The 27,632-nt window shown below is 40.4% G+C and overlaps 2 protein-coding genes across 3 annotated transcripts in view; both read left to right on the top strand.

The window, feature by feature from the left end:
* The first annotated feature begins 5,411 nt into the window (after positions 1 to 5,411).
* LOC140341060 (uncharacterized) lies at positions 5,412 to 8,880 on the top strand. 2 transcript variants are annotated; one of them, XM_072426579.1, is made up of 3 exons: positions 5,412 to 5,734; positions 6,992 to 7,162; positions 7,424 to 8,880. In XM_072426579.1, the coding sequence occupies exons 1-3, from the start codon at positions 5,656 to 5,658 to the stop codon at positions 8,014 to 8,016; spliced, it is 843 nt and encodes a 280-aa protein (XP_072282680.1). In that variant the 5' UTR covers positions 5,412 to 5,655; the 3' UTR covers positions 8,017 to 8,880. The 2 variants fall into 2 exon arrangements, with proteins under 2 accessions (XP_072282680.1, XP_072282682.1); XM_072426581.1 differs by lacking the exon at positions 5,412 to 5,734 and adding an exon at positions 5,755 to 6,424.
* Positions 8,881 to 14,624: 5,744 nt separating this feature from the next.
* Positions 14,625 to 27,632, top strand: part of LIPE (lipase E, hormone sensitive type) — a 42,684-nt gene continuing 29,676 nt past the window's right edge. The window contains exon 1 of the mRNA XM_072427229.1: positions 14,625 to 14,712. Coding sequence (XP_072283330.1) covers positions 14,661 to 14,712 — 52 coding nt within the window. The 5' untranslated portion in view covers positions 14,625 to 14,660. The remainder of the gene's footprint in view (positions 14,713 to 27,632) is intronic.

Raw genomic sequence — 27,632 nt, 5'->3', positions numbered from 1 at the left:
AGATCTACCACTGCAGATCTACCACCATAGGTGTTCCACTAATTAATTAAATGTCCAATCTATTTACCAGAGGATCATGAGATACATATATATCTATCTATCTCTCTCTCTCTACATATATATACATATATATATATATATATATATATATATAAATTTTTAAATCCTTAAAAAGGATATAAAAACTATGTTGGATTGCACTGATTGGCTTAGAGCAAGGTGTTGCACTTAAAAAAACACAAACATAATTTTTTACCCTACATAAAAGCGTTGTCTACCCTTTTATGTAAAGTGAAAATTCTGAGTTTAGGTACACTTTAAACACAGATAGGGGGCCTGACACAAGTATTAAGACAGTTCTCCAACACTGGACACTGTGTCTGAGCTAAATAGCCAGTGTCTATCAAGAATTATCTCCTAATTGGCAGCAGGAACGGCAAAGCAAATTAAACCTGGAAGAGCAGGCGATACTATGTTCAGAACTGATTGCACATGCAGGAGAGAGGAGCCAACAATAGCGAGGAAAGGATAAGTGTGACACAGACCAGGGTCCACTCAAGAGTAGCACTATAATGTAAAAACTCAAAAAACTGATTTTTTTGTACACTGCCCTGTCTGTAGCCTCTTCATCCACTGTCCAGTCTCCTGCCTTGTCTCCTGGCTCTCCAGCTGCTGCCCAGCCAACATCCACATTGTCACAGTCTACCTCCCAAATTACTTTGACCCTGCAATGTTCCAGTATGTTATTTTCTACAAAACTAAATATTGTGGCAGCCTGCTGCCTGACAACACCCTGCAATGTTTCCACCTGTTGTCCACAGGCACTCTGCTATGCTCCAGCATGTTGGCCAGGGAGACTCCAGATCTCCTATCCAGGTGACTCCTGCCAATCATGAATGGATGTTCCTTGGATTTTTGTGAGCAATTAGGAGTGTCTGGAGCGTAATAGGTAGTCAGGGGTTCTGTCTACTTTTCCTGGTGGTGGTACTGAATACCCAGACTATCAATAAGTTCTTCCAGCTACAAGTTAGTGGCCTTCTGCAGGACAAATTGATTATGCATTCAGCTGGGAGCTCCCTATTAACGGAAAAGCCCTTCCACGAGTCCCTGCCAAATCCCCTGCTCTATTTGGCCTATTTGATCCCTGGTTCCTGACCCTGTTCCTGACATTATTATGGACCCATTTTGATCCCAAACTGCTGTCCCACCTAGCATGTATTTTGTTGTTTATTGATATCTGTATTTACAAGTGTGGTGTTTTGGTTGTGCTTGAGTTTCTGGGTTTAATCAATGTGTTTTTCTGGTATACTTTTAAGTGTTTAATGTACAGCGCTGCGTAGTATGTTGGCACTATACAAAATCCTGTTTATTATTATTATTAATAATAATAATAATAATATTAACAACAAGTGTATATATATGAACCTTTTTCTCAAATAAACACTCGTTGCACCTTCCGCTGTGTCATGTTTCATCATTCTATTAGAAACAAATACATGCTTATATGCAAAATGAAAAAAGGGCAGGATGTATGTATATAAAAATATGGAAAGCATTTGTTTCCTTCTCATTCAATGAGATTTTACTGTAAAACAGACATAGAACAGCTGTTTCCGACAGTTATTGAGTTTTATAGTGTTTATGGTAAATTAATTTACATCTGTGCTAAGGGAATTTGTAAGTTTGAATTTATTATCAGGATTTTAAATGTATGTGGTGTGAGTTCTAGACAGATAGTGTCCCGCATGCTATGTAGCAATGACGCTAGATGCCACCTCCAGTATCACTAGGGAACTAGCCTACAAGTTATTGTAAAGCCGGGTTTGTTTACATTGTCCGTTTATTTGAAGTTATGTTCAAGTTTATTTGCTATTGATGGTATTGTGTCAAAATGTGTTTCAAACTGGGAAACACAGCAGCAGGCACTCACCAAATGTTGAAATAAACATTTGGGGACAAAGCTTTGGGTCACACTCAAACTTACAAGTATTTAAGTGGTAAGCAGCAGTTCCATTGCTCAAGGAAAATGACGCTCCAGGAAAAATGAGCTGAAATTAAATTAGGAGCATAACACTAAAGGAAATGGCAGAAAATTACTTCATGGGTGCTTCCATGGATTAAAATTGCTCAGGGACTGGTGCATCAATGCATTGTACATTTTTTAATGAATAAGTTCCAGCAACTTTTGCCTTGCACCTCTTATATGAAACATAACTGTGTATGACATTTAGTTAATGGATTATTTAAAAAAAAAAACACCTTTGATATAGCAGGTAAAATCAGGGCTTCGGAGTTGGGACAATTTTAGGGTATCTGGAGTCTGAGACGGCAAAAAACTCTACTGACTTCAATTCCTTTTAAATGTAAAGCTGGGTACCCTCGTCCAATGGTTCTCGCCCGATAATCAGCTCAGAGCCCATATTGGAAGAGAATATGGCATGTGTACAGCGCGCACAGCAGGGTGCCACTCCGTCTTTCTCCCCCTCCCCTCTCCATAGAGAAAAACGGTGCTGTATGTACAACACTCGTTCATGCATTGTGCAGTCCTTAGTTATGACAATAATTGCACATGTGTATGTATTTTAAGTTGTTCTGAAAACAGTATTAAAAAGTTGTAAACACAAAATCATTTCAAAATAATAAATTAAATAAATTTAATATATATATATATATATATATATATATATATATATACTTATAATATACTTATAATAAAATATTATACTGTAAAATAAATGTTCTTGAAAGACAATGTACTGCTTTTACACATATAAATCCAGTGTGTTGCATTCAATATAGTTATTTTGTATTAAATGCAATACTAATGGATTTTGAATTTCCCGCCCTGCCGGCAACATACGCACACACCAACATCACTGGGAACTCCCCGGTGACTCATCAACTGCTGAAGACAGCGAAGGAAGGAGACAGAACACGGGAAGGAAGAGAGTGAAAGACGACGCGGGACGCCGGCAGATCAGGTAAGACTCGATTCACTATTTTTTCCCATAGGTTTCCCAACCCCGAGTGTGACTCGGGGTTACCGCTTTTAGCATCTTTTTTCTAACCCTTTTTTCTACACTCGGGGTTACTGCTTAGGGGTAACTCCCCTAAGCAGACTCGGAGTGGATTTTCCATGCAAAAATCAGTATTCGCAAGTCACACTCGGGATACCTAAAAACATAATAAAACCCCATTTACTTTGCTCCGTCAGCATCCCCCATCAACCTGCTGGTCCCCGCAGGTCCTGGGGATATGTCCTTCTTCTCCGATCTTCAGCCGCAAACTGCAAAGACAATCCCCAGAGTTTCCCCGATGACATTGGTGCAGGCCGGAAATTTAAATATTTTTGTATAGGATTCAATACAAAATAGCTGTGTTGAGACCAATACAAAGAAATCTTCATATTTTATATATATATTTATATTATTTATATTATAAATGCTGCTGTACAGTTATATTACGTTTACCTTTTTTTAATTTTTTAATATATTTTTGCTTTTTTTAAAGTTTATTATTAAATTGAATTTATTACCTATTGGACATGTTTCCGTGAGTTATGCCTAAGAAATATAAGCCTACATGTAAAATAAATTTCCATGCAAAAAATTGTACCGCTTTTTGCATGAAAATACAGACAGTATTAGACTGCTAGGGGGGTTAATGTATACAACACACAGGGCTCAGAAAGTATTTAGACCCCACTTATTCCACTTTGGTTAAGCTCTGTCAAATAAAGGGGAACTGTCGGTGAACAGTCATTCAACAGGATGGATGTTATGAAGCTTTCATCCTAGGTAGCCATCTTGGATACTAGCTGGAATTGCATTCCTAGGTATAGTTATTTTATTTTGTTATGAACCCATGGGGATTAAAATTTAGGTAGTGTTAGCCAACAGTGTACTCATACCTACATTTTCAGTTTCCTTTATTCCCCTGTTCAGAAGAAAATAGGGTTCAAGGAGGGAAGTGGAAAGTTATGTGTAACAAGCCATGGCAGCACATATAAATGTATTAAAATTGTTCTTGATTCTTTTATTCCTTTTTATGTTCCTGAAAAAAACAATTGTTCTGCCATCTTGTCTGCTGTAGTATTTATGACTATTATGCCTGCTTCTCCTGCTGTCATCAGGCATGGAACATTCCCAAAGCTGAAGGGAATGGGGTGGTGCAAGGGGGGAACCGAATAAATGTTGTCAATTGCTATCCTCGCCCCCTAGACCAAATCCTAAGTGGCCTTATGGGAATTCCAGCCCTGTTTATATCAGTGTTCATTTGATAAATGATGCTCTTTATATTGGTGTTATTAGGATGAATAATGTACCTTTTACTGGTGTTATTGGATAGATATTTAGTCCCTTAAAAAGTGTTAAAAACAGTCCTTTATACTGTTGTAAATGCCATAAATAGGATTCCTCGTTTTGGGGTAGTTAGAAATATTATTGTCGATTATTTCTAATGTCTATTGTTACTGGGACATGTATTAACCCTTTTACATTGGCATTATTGGTGTACATAATGTTTCTTACTATTCAGGGGAAAAATGGACCAAAGAATGTTGATGACCTGGCTTTCCATTATTACTGGCACTATCCAATCAGCTCCATCCTCCCATTATGTCACATGACCTGGCTTTCAAAATAATGCCACTTGCCAACCAGCATCCAGTCAGCACCTTCTTCCTATTATGTCACGTGGCATGGGTTTCAAAATAACTGTCACTTCCCAACCAGTATTCAGTCTGCACCATCCACCCATTATGTCGCATGTCCTGGCTTTCAAAATAAGTGACACTTGCCAACCACTCACAACTTGCCAACCAGTTACCAACTTACTTCTATTATGTTAAATTCCATCAGTCTCATTAGCCAATCAGCATTCAGTCGACAACATCCTCCCAATATGTCACATGACCTGGCTTTCCATAATTACTGGCACTATCCAATCAGCTCCATCCTCCCATTATGTCACATGACCTGGCTTTCAAAATAACTGCCACTTTGCCAACCATTTGCTACTTGCCAACCACCATCCAGTCAGCACCTTCTTCCTATTAATGTCACGTCCTGGCTTTCAAAATAACTGTCACTTGCCAACCAGTACCCAGTCTGCACCATCCCACCCATTATGTCACATGTCCTGGCATTCAAAGTAAGTGACACTTGCCAACCACTCGAAACTTGCCAACCAGCTTCAGTCACAACCTTCCTCCTATTATGTCACATGACATGGCTTTTAAAATAACTGTCACTTGCCAACCACTTGCCACTTGCCAGTCAGCATCCATAAGCACCCTCCGTCTATTATGTCATATGATCTAGCTTTTTATAATTACTGGTACTTGCAGAAAAGCACCATCTACCCATTATGTCACATGATGCACTTTTCAAAACAACAATAATAACCTTGCCGACCAGCCCCAGAAGTTTGCTTTCAATAAGCCAATCAACGCCATCCTCCCGATATGTCACATGACCTGGCCTTTAACACTGCTGTCTCACTAGCCAATCAGCACTGAAAGAACGTTTGTGCTTAAGCTGTGATGTCATAGCACAGAGCATATATAAAGGGCGAGCTCAGCTTTGACCTCATCATTAGCACTTGTGCTTGCTCGCTTGCAGGGTGTTTCTGAAATTTTCACAGCGTTCTTTAAGAATGGATTTTACATTGCAATTGTGTTTTGCTCTAGTTGTTCTACTTGGAACAATTGTTCGATGTTCATATGCGGCACCAGGTAAGTCATTTTTTACCTATTAAACCTATGAACCTGTGTCCAGATTATGGATAGCCTGAAAGGGCCACAGCATAGGCCAAAACCTCTGTGGCACACCTCTGCTGTGTGTTTCCATTAGAGGTCCAGCAATGAGATGCTGAGATCTCCATGCCAGTAATGACAAAGGGCTATCAGGGAGCACAGCAGCCCTCAGCTAACTGCCATTACTGGTAAGGAGATATCAGCTATTGCTGGACCTCTATGGGGACACTCAGCAGCTATTCCTAATCTGAAAGCTCTCTTTACAGGCTATGTTGTGATGTTTGAGAATGAATAGCTTCACAGTGCCAGCAGCTAGAGAGACTTTGAGGGCTTATTTTAAAGCTCTTTTATTGATCCTTAAATTTGTGTTTGAAAAATTACTTAAAAGGAGTAAAGTATAAAAGTGTGATATATTTCTGTAACTATATAAAACACATGCAATGTAGAGACTAGAGAACAAAACTATAGTCATAAGAAACAAAATAACTCTTGTATCTCATTACCTTTTAGTTTTTGTCATTTGATCTGGAGTTAACAATTATACACTGATCTTGTCTGGTGTAAACTGGGTATATTTGTATTACATTACAGGTTTCCTGGGTATTTAGACCTAAGTTGGAAAGTTACTTTGAGGAGTAAAAAGCATGAAAGCATGGACATGTGATATATGTATGTATATATGTAAAAACATGCAATGCAGAAAACTGCACCAGGAAAGTTTTTAGAAAAACTAAATAGCACTGGAAGCTCATAAGAAGGCTACATTACAACAGTATGGCCATTTTATCATCCTTTATTACATAAGTAGGCTCCATCTCTAACACAAAGGCTCCCAATTTAAGTCTTGTAACTCTCATTTTCAGTGGTTGTGTTTTAAATACCAAACTTTCTCCAAAAGGGCAATAAAATAGTCATGTGCATAGCCATCATTAATTGTCCCGATGATTGCTTATTACTGATTGGGTGTAGCAAAGGTGTATGCCATCATTCAGGGTTCATTCAGGGTTTTATTACAGCCCTCGCTGTGGAGATGTAGCAGTTTATGAGTGATGAGTGATGAGTAAGCCCCAACTACCTTTACAATTAGAATTTATGTCCCGAGCTACACGGTCTAGAACCATTTGTGCTTAGAAGTTATACCAGTCTTAGTGAAAATGCTCCCTATTATGAAAATATGAGAACAACGCTCAATTTATGCTTTTTTATTAACCATACTTTTTATTTGATCTTTTTTAGTTGCCGTATCGAACCCTCCTGAGGATCAAACTCAGGATTTTCCATCTAATAATTTTCCATCAATTTTGGAAGAAATTTATACAGCTGCCACTGCTATAGACATGTATGATGACAACACACGGGGGATGAAGAAAGGCAGCAATTCACTTAACTCTCTTGAAATGGATGAAGGTAAGTGTTTAAAAAAACAAAAATCCTCGTGTATTGTGTGTAGTTCTGTGTACAAAACTGGTCATTTGTATGAGTAACAGTGGCACAAATGAAAATAAAATAGCTCTTTTGGCACCTCTAGAAGCTATAGGTATAGCTTCCATTTTGCTAGAAAAGACTGGAAAGTATTGTTTAGCCAGAGGTGAAGACGAAGAATTGTATACACATTAGATTACCGATCTTTACTGCCTACTAACCTATATTCTATATATTTTTCTTTAGATATGAAAGAGATTATTAGTGAAAATATAGGTCCTCATTCTATGAAGCGTATGCTGGAGTCCTTAACAACAGAAGAATGCGACCGTTTGTTGAGATACCTCTCCAGACCTTCTAGAAAGAATCGGATCTTGACCACAGACCAATGCTACAAGAAAATGATGCACTGGTATATAACAAAGGCTGATAACACTGACGTGGACTATTTGTATAATGGTTTCCATTATATCAATCGAAAAGATCTTGCTAACGCTCTAGATGAAGAGCTTGATGAAAATATTTTAGAACAGTATGATAAAATGAAAGAAAAATTACCAAAGACAGAAGAAGAATCCTCTGCAGAAAATAGCAAGAATGATGATTTGGATGAGGATAATAGTTTGAGAAATCTACAACACCCGCAAGATTTACTGCCCATTGGAAACATGAGTTTAGTATTTTTTCTGCGTCTGCTAGTAATAGCTTTAATTATATTTATTATTGTAGTTTCATGTACATGTTGTGTACTCAAACTTAAAGATAATATAGGCAGACGCACTTCTGAATCAAATGAGGGACAATGCACAAGCATATCAGATGTTGCAACTATCCCCTGATACTACGCTTGTGATGTCCAACTGTGGGAAAAAACTTACACAGTTAGCATGGGCTCCAGGACAATATTGTCAGAAAAAGAAGAACTAGACAACATTCAAATCAAGACGAAAGGATGGTGACATCAGCCTTGCTGTGGTCGAAAGCTGAAAGGATGAAATTAAGGACAAAAAATAAGAGAAATACGTCACCCCCCTATAAAGAAAAATACTGCAGCTCACATCAATGACTACATGGATAAATTCTTTGTCCAGGGACAATGTCTGATCGCCCTTTTGGGGGTCAAAAGGGAATTTTCTCCCCCTATAATATTTATGGGGGGTTTTTCGCCCTTTTCTGGACAAATACTTAAAGCTGCTATATTTTTTTCAATCCCTTCAATAAAAATATCCTTATACCCCTTAAATTGTGTGTGTGTATATATATTTACATTGCCTTTATAAACTGTTGTATTAACCACCTGTAATTACACTGAGGTCTAGATTTCTGTACCAAAAGTGATCCACTGTTTTTCATGAATTTTTTTTTTTAAATTGTAGACCTGTAACTTACAGAAATATGTCCGAACAGGGGTTCTAGTAGATAATATGAATATAAAAAATGTATTTACTTTTATTTTATTTTTTTGTATTGGATTGGATACTGGAGTTTGTATTCAATCCAATACAAAATGAGCGTTTGAATTTACCAGTTATGTACTTTGTATTAATTTTATATTATTTTGTATTGGATTGGATACGCAAGTTTGTATCCAATCAAATACAAAATATAAATTTGAATTTCCAAGTTATTTACTTTTATTTTATTTTATTTTTTGTATTGGATTGGATAGGGAGTTTGTATTCAATCCAATACAAAATGACAGTTTGAATTTACCAGTTATATACTTTGTAATTATTTTGTATTGGATTGGATACAGGAGTTTGGCTTAGTCTACACGGACTGTTTCCCCAGCGTTTAACCTGAGGCTTTTAAAGCCCATGTTTGAAGTCCCCATGCATTCCAATGGGCTAATCTACACCAGGACGTTTCCTTCAGGCACGTTTTTGAGCTTTATTTTAAACGTTGCTTGCAACGTTTAAAAAATTAAAACGCTGGTAAATCGCAGGAAAACGCGGGAAATCGCGGGAAAACGCGTCCATTGATTTTAATGGGAGCGTTTTCCTGCGTTTATGCATGCTAGAAATTGTCAATAAAAAAGCTTCCATTGATTTCAATGGAGGCTTTTACAAACGTTTTAACAATATTGCCTGTGTCCTGTGTCACTATTCCATGTGTCATGCATGATTAATTACATGTACTATGCTGTGATAAATTAACACCTATGCCTGGCACGTGTGAAGATTGTCTGCCATTGTGTTTGCTTTTGGTGCTATTCACACCTGCAAATGATGTCATTCATTATCACTTGTGTGTAGTCATTGTCTTTAATTGTGCTTCACTTTGCACTCTTTTCACTCTTTTCTGTGTATACTGTTACATTTATCACTGTACGCTTGCATGATCACATTAGCACATGTATGCAGTGATGTATGTACTTCCTGTACTTGCAGAAATCACTGCCCAGGGTCACAGTTTGCATTTCTACCAAGTGCTAAAACGCTTGTAGAATCGCGGTAAAACGCGGATAAACGCGGCATAGACGTTTTTCAGCTTTTTCCAGCATTTTAAAAAAAGTTTTAAAACGTTAGAATAAGTGCATAAAAACGCTTATAAATGCAGTAGGAACGTTTACATGCCTTTTTACAAAACGTCCATGTAGACCCAGCCTTTGTATTGAATCCAATACAAAATGTTTAAATGAGTTTCAATTTGAATTTCCTGCACACGAGCCGACGTCATCACGCACGCAGGGAGAAGCCGTCCGTTTTCTTTTTCTCCGCTGGACGGGTTCTCGTTTCAGAGATCATCCGGCGCTGGAAGAAGAAGGACGTGGACGATCAGCGGGACCAGGTAAGAAGCCAGCCGGCACCTTGTGTTCCGCCGGCCGGCCGGCATCTTGTGTTCCGCTGGCCGGCTTCTTACCCGTCCCGCTGGCACCCGACGAAGGCACCCGACGAAGGCACGCTGGAGAGGGAGATCGACGGATGACGATCGACTGAGGACGACGCTGGAACACGAACATAACGCTGGATGAGCACAGCGGGACCAGGTAAGTAAGGATGGGAAAAAACTCGGGGTTAACCATCCTAGCCATTTTTTTTTGCCCCTACGAAGGTCGGGCTTAACGGCTAGGAGGTTAATAAAACAATAATACTTATTAAAGACAAACAATTTTGTTGATTAACGAAAAGAATGTGGGATGTTCATCTAGCAATGGCAATTATCTCCTTGCAAGGAAAGTTTGTGCTTGCACATGATTGGATAGCTTATCCAATTTTCTCAAATTTAGCATTTTCTCACATTTTACTTATGAAATGCTCTAACATGTTCAGTGGAAATAAAGTTTTACAAAACTCTTGTAACAAATTTTTTGTAAGGGCAGGCTTGTTTCCATTGGTTTCAATGAATAATCTTGGGAATTTTAATAAACTAGAAGGTGATGTTGTTTTTTTTAATAGGGGCGGTTGCTATGATGCTATAATGGTTACTAAGGTAAACAATAATAATCTTAACAACAATAGTAAAAATACTAACATTTTCATGTTAGTATTTGTATTATTGTTGTTAATATTATTATTGTTTACCTTAGTAACCATTATAGCATCATAGCAACCGCCCCTATTAAAAAAAACAACATCACCTTCTAGTTTATTAAAATTCCCAAGATTAGTCATCCCAAGAAAAACAGCTAAATGTAAAAGCTTTTAGGTTCTGCTGTCATGTCTGCTGTAGGATCTATGGCTGATATGCCCGCTCCTCCTGTTATCATCATGGAACATCCCCAAAACTAAATTGTCATGCAGGTGAGAAGGGGGAGTTGGGGGGTTGCCAGGGGTAACTAAATAAATGCTGTCTATTGTTACCATGGCACCCTTGGCCATGGCCTAGGTGGCCTTATGGGAAATCCAGGCCTGTTTATGTCAATGTTAATTTGATAAATAATGCTCTTTATATTGGTGTTATTGGGATAGACAGCATTCCCTATACCAATGTTAATGGGAAGATATTTAATATCCCCAATAAAGTGTAAAAAACAGTTTTTATACTGTTGTTAATGCCATTAATAGGATTCCTTATATTGGAGTAATTAGAACTAATGTTATCCCCTTTATACTAATATTAATTTCCTGCAGTTACTGGTACATGTATTGCCTCTTACATTGGCATTATTAGTGTACATTACTATTCAGATATTTAATGATCATTATATCGGTGTTAATAGGATAAATAATATCCCTTGTTTTAGTTTTATTGGAATAAATGATTTACCTTATATTGGTATTAGGAGTTTTATTAATTAACATTTTTTAATGCTTATAAAAGCGTGAAAACACAGGACAATGCCCCCCATTGAAATCAATGGGCACATTTCCCTAATTTTCAATTTTTTAAACATTGCAAGAAGCGTTATCTATAAGGCTCAAAAACATGGCTCAAGGAAACGCCCTGGTGTAGATTAGCTCATTGGAATGCATAGGAATTTTCAAATATGGGCCTTAAAACGCTGGGGAAACATATAGATTTAACCTTAAGGAGCATTTTTTAGTCCATTATTTATTCTATTAACATGGATATCGGGGTTATTAACCTCTACAGCGGTAACCCCGAGTGTGACTTGGGGTAGAAAAAAGATGCCGGAAGCGGTAACCCTGAGTCACACTTGAAGTATGTAAACCTATGGAAAACAAAAGTCCTTTGCGTCTTCTTTCTTCCTCCGGCCGGCGTTTTCTGCACCTGATGAGTCACCAGGAGTTCCCGCTGATGTCGGTGCGTGGGGACATTCCAGGCAGGGCGGGAAATTCAAATCTATTTTTATTGCATCCAATACAAAATAACTGTGTAACTGTATTGAATGCAATACAGTTGATTGATATATGTAAAAGCAGTACATTGTTAAAAAAAAAAAAAACATTTTTATTATTATTTAGATGATGATTTTGTGTTTCAAACTTTATTATACTCATACTATTATATTATACTGTAAAATAAATTTTCATGAAAAACATGTCTAGCTTTTAGACATAAATCCGGACAGAAATGAACTGCTGAGAGGACATAAATAAGCAAGATGTAGACAGAATTGTCCTATGTAGCACATTAAAATGCATTGGTTAAAGTAGCTCGTTCAATATGTATAGGCTGCCTGGGCTCCCTAATGTGCAAACACAAGAAATTTTCCTTTTTTTTCTCAATTTAACACAAAGCATTATTGTACATTGAGTTGTCAAGTTTGATGCTCGCTATGCTAATGCAGATTATCACAACACATTCACATCTTCTTTATCTTACTTAAAGATATGAAATTCACAAATAATACATCATCCTGTGCAAGGAAAAAGGAGACAAGATTGTTGCCCTCACATTGGGACTGATTTATCAAAGCTCTCCAGGACTTGAGACTAACATGGGGAAAACACTGGCTAACTTTTTAGGTCTCTCCAGAGGTATTTGATAGGGTTCAAGTCAGGGCTATGGCTGTGCATCCACAGAGTTATCCCTAAACCACCTCTGTGTGGTCCCCGCTGTGTGTGCTTTGGGTATGGCCTGCCTGATTGTGGCAACTTTGAACAGTCCCTGCTGCTGAAAAACATCCCCACAGCATGATTCTACCACCACCATGTTTCACTGTTGGGATGGTAATAGGCAGGTGATGAGCAGGGCCTGGTTTACCCCTGACATAAAGTTTAGAATTGAGACCAAACAGCTCAATCTTGGCTTCCCCAAACCAGAGAATCTTGTTCCTCATAGTCCGAGGGTACTTTGGGTACGTCTTTTGCAAACTCCAAGTCAGTATTCATGTGTTTTGCACTAAGGAGAAGCTTTCTTTTGGCCACTCTGCCATACAGGTGTGTTTACTTTCTAAAGCCACTGTATATCAAAACATGCTGTGTATCTTAATTGGGAGCCAAAGAGAACATTGTCAAGGTGACAGAGAACAAAGAGGGTAAAAAAGGGGGGCAAGATCTGACATAAAGTTCCCTAGACAGCTCATTAAAAAAAGGGCAGGATGAGTACTCAGGCCTCCAAGTCTAAATTCACACCCGCTGTGAGGTTAGGGTGTTATTACCTCTTCCTTTTCCAGGAACAGCTGCCTCTGGGGTATGCTACATGTTGCATCCCCCTTAGCCAGCCCCTAAGCAAATGAATTGGGGTATGTCTATACCTGCTTCTACATACAACTTGTCACTCGCATTTATTAAACAAACATCTGTTCATGTGACAGCTGGCAGGCGTAAGCCGTACTAGTACCTCTCACTGCTGCCCCTATTCATTCGCTATGGGGCTGCCGCAGGGAGTTGTTACCATGTAGCATCGAGTGAGATCAGTTCCCCACCGCTTGTGTGACCCTAGCCTGTGCTGGGGGACCACCATATGTACCCCATCTGCCCTCTTTGTCCTCAAACTCTAAAGCAAGGTCCAGAAGGTATTCAGATAATGATTCCTGTACATTATGGTAAACATGGCTTTCAGAGGGTGAATTTCTTTTATTTAGTGGAAGATGTGTACCCAATACTGATTTTTTTTATGTATTCTGGTGAACACAGAGGCTTCATACCACCCAACAAATGAAAGTGGCAAAAAGGGACAAAGACAGACGGAGCGTGGTCCAATGGGTGGAGCAATGTTTAACTACTTAAATAAAACCTAGTTTACAACATTATTAAACGTTGGTTCTTCATATGTTTATCAGAAAGGATAAAGAAATCAGATGTCTTTCTTAAAAGTGACTCGTTTTACAGACTTTCTTCACACTTTTTACATCATCTACTATGCAAGTCTAATGAAGCCGATGTTTCTGTGAAACGCGCCACTTTATTAAACTGCAGCAATTTAACCGCCATTACTATATACATTCTGACCAACATATGAAGTAGCTTTCCTTAAAAAATGTTATAAACTGTGTTTTGTTTGTTCTTTTAAATAAATCCAAAACGTTGTTCTACTTTTTCTGCTACTCTTAAAATGAAGATCAGGGCATTTCCATAAACCCTTGTTTGGGGATCACTGTAGTATTGTCATTACAAAGAAGACACACAGTGGCCATTTAGGGAACTGCAACTACAATTACCTACAGTTCTTCTCTATGTGTGTATTGTTGCCATCTAGTGGTAGTTTACAGAATTGCATCCGTGTGGAATCAGCTTTTGCAAAAGCTCTCAGGAACAATGAGACTGACAGCTAGAAAGTTGCACTTGTCCCGACGAAACCGGAATAAATGGGAACTGTGCACAAACACAAAAGTTTAAAACTAGAATCAATCAGAATGTCTTTTTGAAATAATTTTATTGCATCAAAGAACGTTTTTAGAATTTTTAAATGTGCTTTAGATTTACACATAAACCACTCAGCAATATGTAACATTTGTTCTCTTTGCTTATTTTATTGTATTGGGAGTGGTTTTACCTTATATTTACCAGTAGGTGGCAGCATGACACCACCGCGCCCTGTCTGTAGTTTCTATCTTGCAGTCACCTCTCTCTGCCAGGACGAGAAGGGGGCGGGGCGTGTCCTGCTGTCAGAAGCTGGATGACGGCTCGGCAACATGGCGCCGGGCGGGGAGGGGGAGGAAGGATCCGCTACAGGGCAACATGCAAGTAAGTGTGTATTATAAGGAGTTGTCGGTGGTGGCTGAGGGAGGCCGGGAGGGGTCTGTGTGCCTTCTATGACTTATACCCAGCCCCGTGTATGTATAATGCCATTGTGTCCTGTAAACAGTCCTGACAGGGCGGCTGTGTGCTCTGTACAAGGGGGGCCCCAGGTGTTGGCCCCCATTCATGTGTACAGGGGCTGGCCATACATAGAAACCTCCCATGGTCGCAGTCGTAATGGAGCTCTCTACAAATCGTGAAAGCTTTCTGGCGATCGTACGTTGGCAGTCATGTGATCGAGGCGGCGGTGGAAGAACCGCTGGTAAATGCCAATGATCACCCAATGTGGCGATGGTGTCAGCTGGTCACATGACCTAGGTGATCCGCACAGGTAGTGAAAACTGCGCTTTGCTGGCGTTCATTCCGCTCCTCCTCTTTATAAATGGACCTTTATCATGTTAGCTGGTTTGTAGTGTGAGCTGTACTCCAGCCTGACTGCGCTACGGAATATGATAGCGCTATACAAACATTGGAACAGATTTGGGCACTTGCCGTGGTACTTGCCTTCCGCAAACACATGACAGGTCCTCTTGTATAAGAACCCTCCGCCCAAGGCTAACAATCACTTTCCCTGTTTCCTCTCCTCTCTGTTCCTTTGTCGGGGCCCTTGGTAAATACCACACACTGCCCAATTTGTGCCTCTTAGGTCAATATAAGTGACGCCAGTGATCTTTTTGGCTATCCGTAAGGGTGACATTCATCCCACTGACCACCATGTTATTTTACTGGAAGCTGTGGGTATAACCATGTTATTTTACTGGAAGCTGTGGGTATAATCGTAGAATAGGTTCCCTGAAGACCTGAATGTTATTTCATAGGCTTCCTCCAAGATCAATAAACGTTACTGTTGCACCCCATACCTGACAATATCCGCTGCCCCTTCTATTTGTTTACTTCTATAGGAACATTAAAATTCCACATATCTCTATAAAGAGGGGAAACTCAAATCATCCATCTGCCTGCCCTATAGAAATCAGTGGGGCTGTACTGCACGAGTGACCCCGGATGTAAACAAAGAGAAGGGGTCACTGGGATCTACCTGAACATTATCCCTAAAACTTTCAGAACATGTGCCTAGGAGGAGTTGCTACAAGCTGGCAGCCCCATAGAATCCATGGGGGGGGGGGGGGGGGGCAATTCAGTTTAGTACTCCTCGCTGTCACATCTTTATATATATTGCAGTGTTCTCTCTAGGTGCTTTTAGCTGGGCGCACCACCCGGCACTTTTCAGTAACCACCTGGCTGTTTTTGGTTGGTTACAGAAAAGTTGGGTCAACTGCCAACAGCTTCTTCCCACCCAGCTTAAGAAAAGCCCTTATTTTCCCCTAGCTGATTGCGTTTACACATATCTTTGCTGGCACCACGTACGTGTTATAAATTGCTGCCTGTTTATCAGGTATTCCACCCTCCTGTGTATAGAAAAGCAATGTATGCATAGTTCAGTGACAAATCACTACCATATCCTGTTCAGCTCTACATCCGGCTATCTCTGACCTGCCAGCCGCTGTGTGTCATTGTATGGTGTGGCCGCCAGCATGGAATGCGGGAGAAGGGTGAGATTGTTACAGGTGACAGGTATGACCAGTAATACTATATTCTTCTCATAGTAATACAATGACTGTCTGCTTGGCACTGAACAGACCTAGGCTGTAAACAAAAGTTTGTGCTAAATGCAATGTGTGCAAGGTATCTTATTTACCAGATTTAGCAAAAAAAAAGCCGTTGATCTCACAGTCACCGAATCTATATTAGGTGGGAACTGTGTCCCCGGCATTACATTGGGAGAGGTAAATCAGTGTTTAACCCAGAATTCCTTTTAAGCTGGTTGGGAAGAAATGAAGGCGGGTGACAGCCATTGTGACCCAACTCATCAGTAACCACCCACAAACAGCCGGGTGGTCACTGAAATGTGCTGGGTGGTGCACCCGGCTGGTAGGATCTGAGGAGTTAACAAAAAAGTTGGTTTGTGCTTTGAGGGAAGCTGTTGCTTTATCCTAAAACTAGGTGAAGTAATAAACCTAACTCCAGGCAATAAGAAAAAAAATCTATCATGGGTCTTCCCCTGCACAGTGAGAATAATTAATGCTCATTGATGTCTCGTATACCTGCAATAAGCACTTTTATTTACCAAATTCCCTGGCTCCTGCAGTCTCTTTGTTGTGGGACCAGGCACCTGAAGTCTCATCCTTGAGATATCTTGTGCTTCGGTCGTCATCCCCTACAACTCAGGACTAATATTTCTGGATTGCAAATGGGTCCCACACATAACCCAGATCATCACGAAGAGATGATGATGTAACCAAAAGTGAATAATTAAAAAGTTCCCTTGCAAGAGACGACACTGCAAGGGTTAAATAAACTTTATATATTGAGGTGAGATTGTAATGGGGGCATTTTCTTGCCTTATCCCCTGCTCCCCTCCCTTGGACACTTCAGGTTGTTCCTGCAGCATCCTCTTGCATTGTAGGCAATGATTTCAGATCTTGTGATCACAACATAGAGCAACTTAGGCAAGGAACTTGTTGCACAGAGAAGGAGCCTGCATGTCCGTCTAGGCCCAGAGCCCACCAACCCATAAAAATAAGTATTGATGGGAACTTCAAGGACTGCTAAAGTCATTTTTAAATTTCTCCTTAAGTTCAGCTTTAATGATTTTAGAATCTAGAGTCTAAAAAAACTCCCAAACATCTCTACCTAAGGCTGCCTTCTAACCTCTCCTTCTGCCTGCAGTGCTGAACATGGCTCTATTTGTGAGAAATTCCCTGCAGAATTCCACTTGTAAGCAGACATGTGGAAGTCCCTGCAATGCTCACTGGTTCTTCCCACCAACCTCCTATCAGTACAGGATACAGAAATGATCTACAGAACTAAACCCATTTATACTCACTTGTCCATGTACTGTCGGGGGTATGGCCATCTTCTTCCTTCCTCTCTTCCACATTCTGAGCTTTGTCTATATTGATTGGTCGGGCTGGGATAAAGTAACTCAACCGCATGTGTTCGGAAGTTCCTCCAGTCCCATCACCTGCAAGGTATGCCAGGATTCCCGGTTATTTCTTGCAACAAAATTAAATTTTACAGCTAAGCAGTGACCATGATGGTAAGAGCAATTATTACAGAAGGGACATCGCCTTCCCCTTTCTGCAATAACCACCTGCCTGATCCACAATTTTCAAAGTGGGACTTGAATTTCATTTTATTGGACAGCCTGGTAGCTCAATGATTAGCACTCTGGCTTCTGCAGCACTATTACCGAGGTTCGAATTTCGTCCAGGACATCCACATGGAGTTTGAATGTTCTCCTCGTGTTTGCGTGAGTTTGCTCCGGATAGTCCAGTTTCCCCCCACATCCAAGAAACATGCAGTTAGGTAAATAGGGATCTCCACATATTAAACCTAAACTGTATTAATGACGTATAGGACTATGGTAGGGACAATAGATTGTGAGCCGCTCTGAGGGACAGCTAGTGACATGACTATGGACTTTGTACAGCACTGCATATTATGTTGGCGCTATATAAATACTAGATAATAATTGGGAGAAACCTGTGAGGGCTGCAAGGAACCAAGAAGTGAAGTCCTTGTGCATTTTAGAACCTTGTATGTATTGTTTCCTATTAATGTGTCTGTAAGTCAAAATGCTACAAGTACAGTACATCAGTATGTTTCTTTAGAATACTCATGTGACTTAAATATATAAAAATGATATCTTCTAGAAACGGGCAAGCCTTGAGAAAATATATAGTATAATTTAAAAAAAAAACGTTTGAAATATTGATTTACATTTGCCTTTATTTGTGACCTGATCTGAGGCATTTTACATTCATAGCTGACTCATTAGTCATTCTGTGATCGTTACGTCACTGGTTGTTGTATGTCAACAGATTAAACGTGTCTGTCAGTTTACGAGTTGTTTGTCTGTGAGGTGGATGATGATCAGCAGGATTGCCTATGGATCAGGATAATAGCTGGAGCCTTGCTTTAAGACGTGCACTACTGATATTTGTCCACCAGGTGGCGATCAATAAATGACATATGTGATTGATGACCATAAGTTATAAAATATGTGAATATCTAAGTTTCTCAGCCTGGGGTTCTTCCAGAAGTTGCTAGGGGTTCCTTGAGCAATTTGTGCCTCTGTCAGTTAGCCAGAAGATCATTGGTGTTAATGATATATGTAAGCGTGACATTCTTCCCACTGGGCAGCAATGTAGGAGGCATTCTTCCTACTAAGCACCACACTAAGGCTGTGGGTCTAGTAATTATGGAAAGGGTTTCCTGAAGAGCTGAATGTTATCTCACAGGTTTACCCATGTATGTTGGAGAATACTGGTGTAAATATATATATTCTGATCAGTAGTGAAGGGTTGTATCCCTTCTCTGATTTATAATACTGAGACACTTTCACAGAATATAAACCAAAATAAAGTACATAACTAGATTTTTGTTTATCATTTTTGTATTTTGCAGAAATTGTAGTTAGAAGTACCCCCTATAATGTGCAAGGGTAGTTGTTGTGTCTAGTTAGATGTTTTCACATTTACATTTTATCTTTCAGCGTTTTGCATGAACACACTAGATAAGGAATTGCAAACATTCAGCATCACACAGGAGTGAAATGTGACAGGATCCTTAAAGTGGAATCATACTCCTGACACTCATCTGCCCCCATTCCCTCATAGAGCGCTGCCACCTCCTTCTTTTTCTTCCTATAGACAATCTTTGGGCTGTCTTGATTGGCTAGGGTGAGATGATGTAACTTCTGCGCAGACGTGTGGGATTTTGTTCATTCCCAACACGTACAGAGTTATTCTAACAACCAAAGCTGAAGATACACCTGTGCAGCTCAGACAGGTAGGAGTGATCGTTGCAGGGGGGACATTGCCTGGCCCTTGTCTGCATTATTGACCGGCCTGATCCTGGATTCCTAAACATGGAACTTTAGTTCCACTTTAAATTGAGTCTGTTCCTTTGTACCTTTGTTGATCATTGCCTGCGTTTTGTGACACATTTTTTAGATGAATTTTGTGGCATGGTCATTAAAGTGTATGTATGGGCTCCTTCGACCCTCCCTACATATGTAGGCACCAGGGTATATGTTTAAGAGGGAATAATGAGAGAAGGTTATGGCTCTGAGTCTGTTGCAGCTGCTGATATCATATCCAAGAGGGCAGCATTCATAAGCAAATTCAGGGCATTTATATGTATACCCAAGGGAGATTTCTATAGGTAAATAACATGCCTAAAACAGGCTAATGCAAAAATAATCTTATGAGACTGATGACCAGGTCTCTTTAACCACAACCTCTGCAGAATTGAGAGTGAAAGCACCCTCATAGTATATATATATATATATATATATATATATATATATATATATATATATATATATATATACACAGAGAGGAGTGTGATATATAAACAGTGTACAGTTCACATTCCTGGAAATCTCCATTTTGTCATTCCTCCTGGATCACATGACTCATTCCTGGAATTCCATCCCTGTTGTGTAGCCAGATCTGCAGGTACAACAGCTGAAAACGTCTGCCTGCCTTTCCTTTCACTGACTGTACAGGGAAACCCCTTTCATGACCAGGGATATTTGGTAAATTCATAGGCAAAGTGATTACTTTTACAAGGTTTAGACTTTTTTATTTTTTCTTCCTGCATTTTATACACACTGACGGTTTGGAGACTTGAGACGACAGTTGGTCTTGGCCAGAGTGAAGAATGGTCTTTTGCCTAAAGCAGACCTAAATTGAGAATAAAAAATCACCCTTACCTCGATGGCACTGGACCTTCCCTGGATCTGGTCTCACGTCATCCTAGAATTCCTCTTCATCCCGTTGCAGAGGAAGCGCGTTGCCATCTTCAGTCTTCTCTGGTTTTCTTCTTGCTACGTCACCCGATCTCGCACTGTACTGCAAGAGATGCAAGAAATCTTGCTGCGCATGTGTGGGATCGGCATTTCTTTTCCCTTAGAAAAAAAATGCCCCTTCTGCACATGCCCAGGATCAGGCATGCGCAGAGGGAGCAGCCGGAGGCTCTGTGCTGGCAGTCATTCGGCGGCGGTGCTGCACCCTTTCTTTTTGTTTAAAGTGTTGCACTTAAAAATGTCAAAATTTTAAATTTAGGTCTACTTTAAACTCCCTAGCGGTTCATTTCTTTCTGGATTTATGTCAAAAAGCGGTACATTTTTTTCATTGTAGGCCTGTAATTCTTAGGCATAACTCACCAGAATATGTTCAAACAAGAATCTGAGTAAAATAAAGTTTGAAACACAAAATAATGTCATAATAATAGTAAAATTTAATAATAAACTTTAAATAAAAAACACAAAAATATGAGGTTTTTAGGATTTTTCTCATAAACTAATAAATGACTAATAAACATCCGGGGTGTGATATATTTTGAAACAAGGGAAACACAGAGTCCAAAATTACAATCTGGGCATTAGAACCGTGTTTCCTTTCTTATTTTTCTCCCAGTGTCATCACGCTTAGCACAACACACCACGCACATCCTCATTGGCGCTTCTTTTCTTGCGCTTGGTGGTATGTAGTCCATAAAGTGGCGACCAGTCAGGCGTTCTTGGTTCACCACCGTGGTATCATGGCGTCCAACGTCCAATACGTTTCTGCTCTTTGATATTTTAGACATAGGGCCTCACAAATTTGCCAGATAAAATCATGGTGAAGTACAGGCCTGCCATTCTTTGTTTTGAAAAGAATGAAAGCATTCCAAAGACATTGTTCCACCAGATGCCTAAACATTTTTTTTATAATATTTTCTCTGTTGTTTTCTAACAGCAGGATAAAAAGTCATCGCCTGGTCAGCTCTATTAACACCCCCCATGGTGCTGTTGTAGTCCAGAACAACCTGTGGGTTCAAAATGTCGTTCCCTTCTCTTGTTCTAGCCATAGCAGTGGCGGCGTTGTGTACAGTGCTCAAAAGGCACACATCCTTTTTGTCATGCCATCCCAGGGCCATCATTTTTCCTTTTTGCCAGGCAACTATTTCTCCAGTTTTCAGCTTTTGTTTGCTAAACATGGGTGGCATTTCTCGCCGATTTGCTCTAACGGTGCCATAGGCATCAGTTTTATGCTTGATCAGGAACTGGGGAGCTGTAAAAATGATCGGTGGTAACACAATATCCTTGATTCAGCAATGGCTCCATTAGTGACAGCACAGATGATGTCGCCACTCCATAGCTGCTGAATCTGGGGCTAAACTTTGTGCCTCTCCCAGTGTAAATGAGGGTGTTCCATATGTACCCTGTTGCTGATTCACATAGCATGAATGACTTGACTCCAAATCTGCCCCTTTTAGATGCAATATATTGGATCCAGCTGAGCCTCCTTTTGTAGGCCATTAGACTTTCGTCAATGCTTACTTCTCTTTGGGGGACATAGCTGTCTCTGAAGTTCTCCAACAATATCTGATACAACTCCCAAATTTTTTTCAGATTGGGCGCAGGATGTGTGGTCTCATCAAATGTTTCATTATTTTAAAAATGTAGAAACTTCATTATTCATTATTCATTATTCATTATTTCATTCATTATTAGGCAAAAATGGTACTCAGACATGACTGTTCCAAAAAAAAGGGGTAGCGATCAGCCTATTAGTGGACCAATACCACTTCTTCAGGGGCTTCCCCACCACTCCCTGCAGAATAGTTAGGCCCAGAAACAGCCAAATGTCCTTTTCAGTGACATGTTACCATTTTCTGGTCCTGGAAAACCTGCTGGATGTGGCAGCTAACTGTTGCTTGGCGTACCTGTTGGTTTCCTCAACAATTTTTGTATGACTTTGTCATTCAGAAATAGCTCCAGGTACGCCAGGGGGTTGTGCTCCACCTCTACTTTCAGACCAGGCTCCCCAGTGAATGGGAATCTTAGGAGTACCGGCTGAGGCTGACTGATATCAGTAGAGCACCAGATGCGGATGTCACTAACCTCAGTGTCCGAATCGCTGTCACTTTCTGTGTCCGATAACAGGTTTCCAGGGTAATCACTGTCACTTGACTCTACTTGCGATTCCAAGTCGCTCTCACTGTCTGCAAGTTGTTCATATGCAGCCTGACTTGAGAGACGCCTTTTGGATGCCATGGCAGAGGTCAGGGCTGGCAGCAGGCAAAAATGTCAGAATCCAGGCAGAGGTCAGGGCACGCGGCAGGCAGAGAAGTGGTCAAAGTCCAGGCAGAGGTCAGGGCAGGCGGCAGGCAGAGTCAAAAAATGGTCAAAAAATGGGAGGTTAAAGTGCAATCATAGACTCACCATGGGTGATTCAGACAAGCCGGTGTTGCATATGCAAATTTACCGGCCCTTACCTTTCCTGTACACAGCACCTATTTTGTTCTATGGAGAAGGGAGGGGTGAGCAAGCAGAACTGTGCCGTGTTCTATTCCATTGACATGCAAAGAGGTTATTCTCAATCAGATGTCCATGGATCCTCTAGAATCAATGAATGACATCAGGGGCAGCTGAACATTTGTCAGATTTTTGCCCAAGGCAAGCACAACTGTGCTGAGCAATGGTTATCACACATGCATTTGCAGCCTTACAATAACAATTGCTCTGTGTGTTCATATAGTTATCACTGCTCCCATTGGTTGCTGGAAGTCAGCAACATTTAATGATTTACATTATCTTGGCGGAGTAGAGCAGCAGTTGGACTGGTTAAAGGTGCATACACACTTCCAATTTTTATCGTTCAAAACGAACGATCGATTGGGCAAAAATCGTTCGTAAAAAAAGTAACCAACGACGCCGACGAACGAGGAAAGTCGTTGGAAACGAACGACCGGACCGGCGGATCGGATTGGACGACGATCGTTGAACATCGTTCGTGTGTACGATCGTTCGTTGATCGTCCATGGGCTGAGCATGCGTAATGAACGAACGTTCGTTCACTTTCCTGTCGTGCACATAGTTCCTCTATCGCTCAAACGATCGTATCTATTGTGTGTACAATATCTANGAACGATCGTGTCGTTATCTNTATGTGCAGGATCGGTGCTATACGATCGTTCGTAGATATCGTGCAGGATCGTTCGTCGTTCGTTTTCCAACGATAATAATTGGAAGTGTGTACGTAGCTTAAGGGTACATGGTGATTATGCCAGGTAACGATTAATTATAGGGCGATGGTTTGCATGCTCATTGACTAGTGTGTGGACACCTTTTAGTTACAATGATGTCAGCTGCTGTTATCTCAGAATAAGTAGCACTCATAATATCTCACCTTCTTCTCTTCCCTTCAATATTGTCATTTTTCATGGACCAGCTAGTAGACTAGAGAACCTGAAGGTAACCAATATGTTCTCATGTCCAACCACATTCTGATATTCATATCCATCGCTGGGCTCCGCTATCTTCCTTCTCTCCTGTCTTCCAGAGACGCCCATACCGGGATGGTTAATTCCTGTGCAGGCATGGTGGGAGTTCATTCATCCCTGGAACATACAAGGGAAGCTGTAATTGAGCAGCTCAGCTTTTTTGACATTTCAGGCAGGTAATACTAATTGTTGCAGAAGGGACATCACCTGTCTCTTTCTGCATTAATGATCTTGCCAGATTGTGGATTTTGTAAAGGGGGACTTCAGTTCCACTTTAAAACAAACCTTTATTTTGGCCATCCCCAATAGTATAAACTGACCTTTCACTGTATTGAGTGCTGGAAGCTGTAGGAAATACTGGACACATTTGGCTGTGCCTGTTTGCCTGGCCCATATGCCAAATACTTCCACAACCCAACCTTTGCTCAAGGATGGGGCTTCCTGATATTGGAGACCAATACACTTAACCCTGTTTGTGCCTTAATTTACCTTGTTGTCAAATATTGGCTTGCAATCTACAAGTGGCATTTAAAGGAAGTACTAATGAAAAAGGGAAATCTCTTGATTGCTGTAATAGAGTAGCCCCTTCTACAGTTAGGTCCATAAATATTTGGACAGAGACAACTTTTTTTTTCTAATTTTGGTTCTGTACATTACCACAATTTTTTTTTAATGAAAACGCAGATGCAGTTGACCTGCAAACTTTCAGCTTTAATTCAGTGGGTTGAACAAAAAGATTGCATAAAAATGTGGGGAACTAAATCCTTTTTTTTAACAAAATCACTTCATTTCAGGGGTTCAAAAGTAATTGGACAAATTAAAAGCTGATAATAAAATGTTCATTTCTAATACTTGGATGAAAACCCTTTGCTGGCACTGACAGCCTGTGGTCTTGAACTCATGGATATCACCAGATGCCGGGTTTCCTCCTTTTTAATGCTCTGCCAGGCCTTTACTGCAGCGGCTTTCAGTTGCTGTTTGTTTGTTGGCCTTTCTGTCCACAGTTTAGCCTTCAACAAGTGAAATGCATGCTTAGTTGGGTTCAGATCAGGTGACTGACTTGGCCATTCAAGAATATTCCACTTCTTTGCTTTAATAAACTCCTAGGTTACTTTGGATGTATGTTTTGGGTCATTGTCCATCTGTATTATGAAACGCCTCCCAATCAATGTGACTGCATTTAGTTGGATTTGAGCAGACAGTATGTCTCTGAACACCTCAGAATTCATTCGGCTGCTTCTGTCCTGTGTCACATCATGGATAAACACTAGTGTCCCAGTGCCACTGGCAGCCATGCACACCCAAGCCATCACACTGCCTCCGCCATGTTTTACAGATGATGTGGTATGCTTTGAATCATGAGCTGTTCCACACCTTCTCCATACTTTTTTCTTGCCATCATTCTGGTAAAGGTTGATCTTGGTTTCATCTGTCCAAAGAATGTTTTTCCAGAACTGTGCCGGCTTTTTTAGATGTTTTTGAGCAAAGTCCAATCTATCCTTTCTATTCTTGAGGCTTATGAATGGCTTGCCCCTTGCAGTGCACCCTCTGTATTTACTTTTATGCAGTCTTCTCTTTATGATAGACTTGGATATCGATACACCTACTTCCTGGAGAGTGTTGTTCACTTGGTTGGCTGTTATGAAGGGGTTTCTCTTCACCATGGAAATGATTCTGCGATCATCCACCACTGTTGTCTTCCGTAGATGTCCAGGTCTTTTGGCGTTGCTGAGTTCACCAGTGCTTTGTTTCTTTCTCATGATGTACCAAACTGTAGATTTTGCCACTTCTAATATTGTAGAAACTTCTCGGATGGGTTTTTCCGCTTTTGCAGCTTAGGGATGGCTTGTTTCACCTACATGGAGAGCTCCTCTGACCGCATGTTGTCAAAATCTTCCACATACAAGCACATGTGACATTTTCCTCCCGCTAGGACTGGGAATGTATGGTTGAACCAAGACTTCACTGATCATTTCACAACAGCTTAGATATGGAAGATGTCAGACCTTACCTTTGGCTCTTCTTTGCTGAGTACAGAGGTTGCCGGTGGGGCTTTTTCTTTTATCATAACCTCAAGGAATCGGCCCTCCATTCAGAAGTTGCTCCGTTTATTGCATTCAAACATTTATAAACTAAAGTGCAAAAAAAGTTGCTAAGTATTCCCAAAAGTATAGTATAATATTATTATACTGTACTTCTATAGTACCAACATATTTTGCAGCGCTGTACATTAATAGGGGTTGCAAATGACAAAACAATGATGCTTGAAGAGAAGAGAACCCTGTCCAAAGGAGCTTACAATCGATGAGATATATATATATAATACTTTCTAATATGCCTTTGACTTTGACACTTTTTTACCCATTTATCTAGCACAGCTTCCTCCCTATTTGCATGCTATATAGCCATTACTTCTAGGAAAGGCTAAGCACTCTTTATGCTTGTCCAGCTCCTTTACCCTTATTTTCAGCCTTTCATGTAGCTGTCAGAGAGGAAATACTTCAAAGTGCCGCCTGAGTGACAGCTCTGAGATCCAATATGGCCAGCAGTAGCCTCAAAACTCAGCTACACAGGGGAGGCTTTTAGTAAATGAGTTCTCCTATGATAGTTCATCTTCTCCAGTCTTGTAGAGCTTTAATAAATCAGACCCATTGTGGAGTGGCATTTTCACTATATAGTGTAGGGTGTTGCTACAATGCACTGCTGCATGCACCTCTCTGTGTTTTTGTGTACTGCACCATTCCATTGAATAGGGTCAGTGTCCTAGCAGACAGCAGCTCAGGTGGCTGTGCATTGAGGTTTAACACACGGCAAAGTACATTCCCATAGTGTGAGCGAGGCCACACAGCTAATTGTTTAATAAATAATGGGGTCCAACAGCCCATCCTACATGCCCGTACATTTCTATTCATGATCCACAAGTGCAGCCCCTCAGCAATTGTTCCAGGTACGGTGCACACCTAAGTATCAGAGCGTTCTGTCACATTGTTTCCCAGACACATTTTACAGTATAACTCGTACAACATGAGGTTCACTTTGACAGTGAATTTTAATATTAAATGTCCTTGCTGCACAGATCCCTGCCATACAGACCCGTGATAGTGAGATATCAGAGTAACACACAGGTAGCAGACACTTGATCTGTAGTGTTCAGTTCCAGTCTTCTATTTAATATTAATGAACCCAGATGCAGGCAAGAAGCTCAAGACTGCTACCAATGCTACATGGCTTCCCAAGGAGGTAATTTGTGAGGGTTTGTGGTGGGGTGGGTATACCTAATTGAATACAAATCTCAAAGTTTTTGCCTTATTCCAGAACGATCTTATCGATGGTGTGGTGCTAAAAAATGAGTACCATGTACTGAGGCTTATAGTTCCCATCTGCTAAAAATATGAAAGGCAAGATGGCTTGTTTGACTTGCTGGTTACACATGTCTATACCAAAAGATTTTTTAAATGCTTTATTAGCTGCAAAAACATCTAGATCCAGAGGACTGCTATCTGTACAATATTAAATTATATTCTGAA

Source organism: Pyxicephalus adspersus, chromosome 11, assembly GCF_032062135.1.
Source record: "Pyxicephalus adspersus chromosome 11, UCB_Pads_2.0, whole genome shotgun sequence".
NCBI lineage: Eukaryota > Metazoa > Chordata > Amphibia > Anura > Pyxicephalidae > Pyxicephalus > Pyxicephalus adspersus.
The sequence above is the reverse complement of the archived record's forward strand: the minus strand, read 5'-3'. Positions and strand labels throughout refer to the sequence as shown.

Excerpts from the sequence above, each read along its gene's own strand:
- LOC140341060 (XM_072426579.1), top strand. The coding sequence starts at position 5,656 with ATGGATTTTACATTGCAATTGTGTTTTGCTCTAGTTGTTCTACTTGGA. Across the intron at positions 5,735-6,991 it reads ATGTTCATATGCGGCACCAG|TTGCCGTATCGAACCCTCCT; the intron begins GTAAGTCATTTT and ends GATCTTTTTTAG. Across the intron at positions 7,163-7,423 it reads CTCTCTTGAAATGGATGAAG|ATATGAAAGAGATTATTAGT; the intron begins GTAAGTGTTTAA and ends ATTTTTCTTTAG.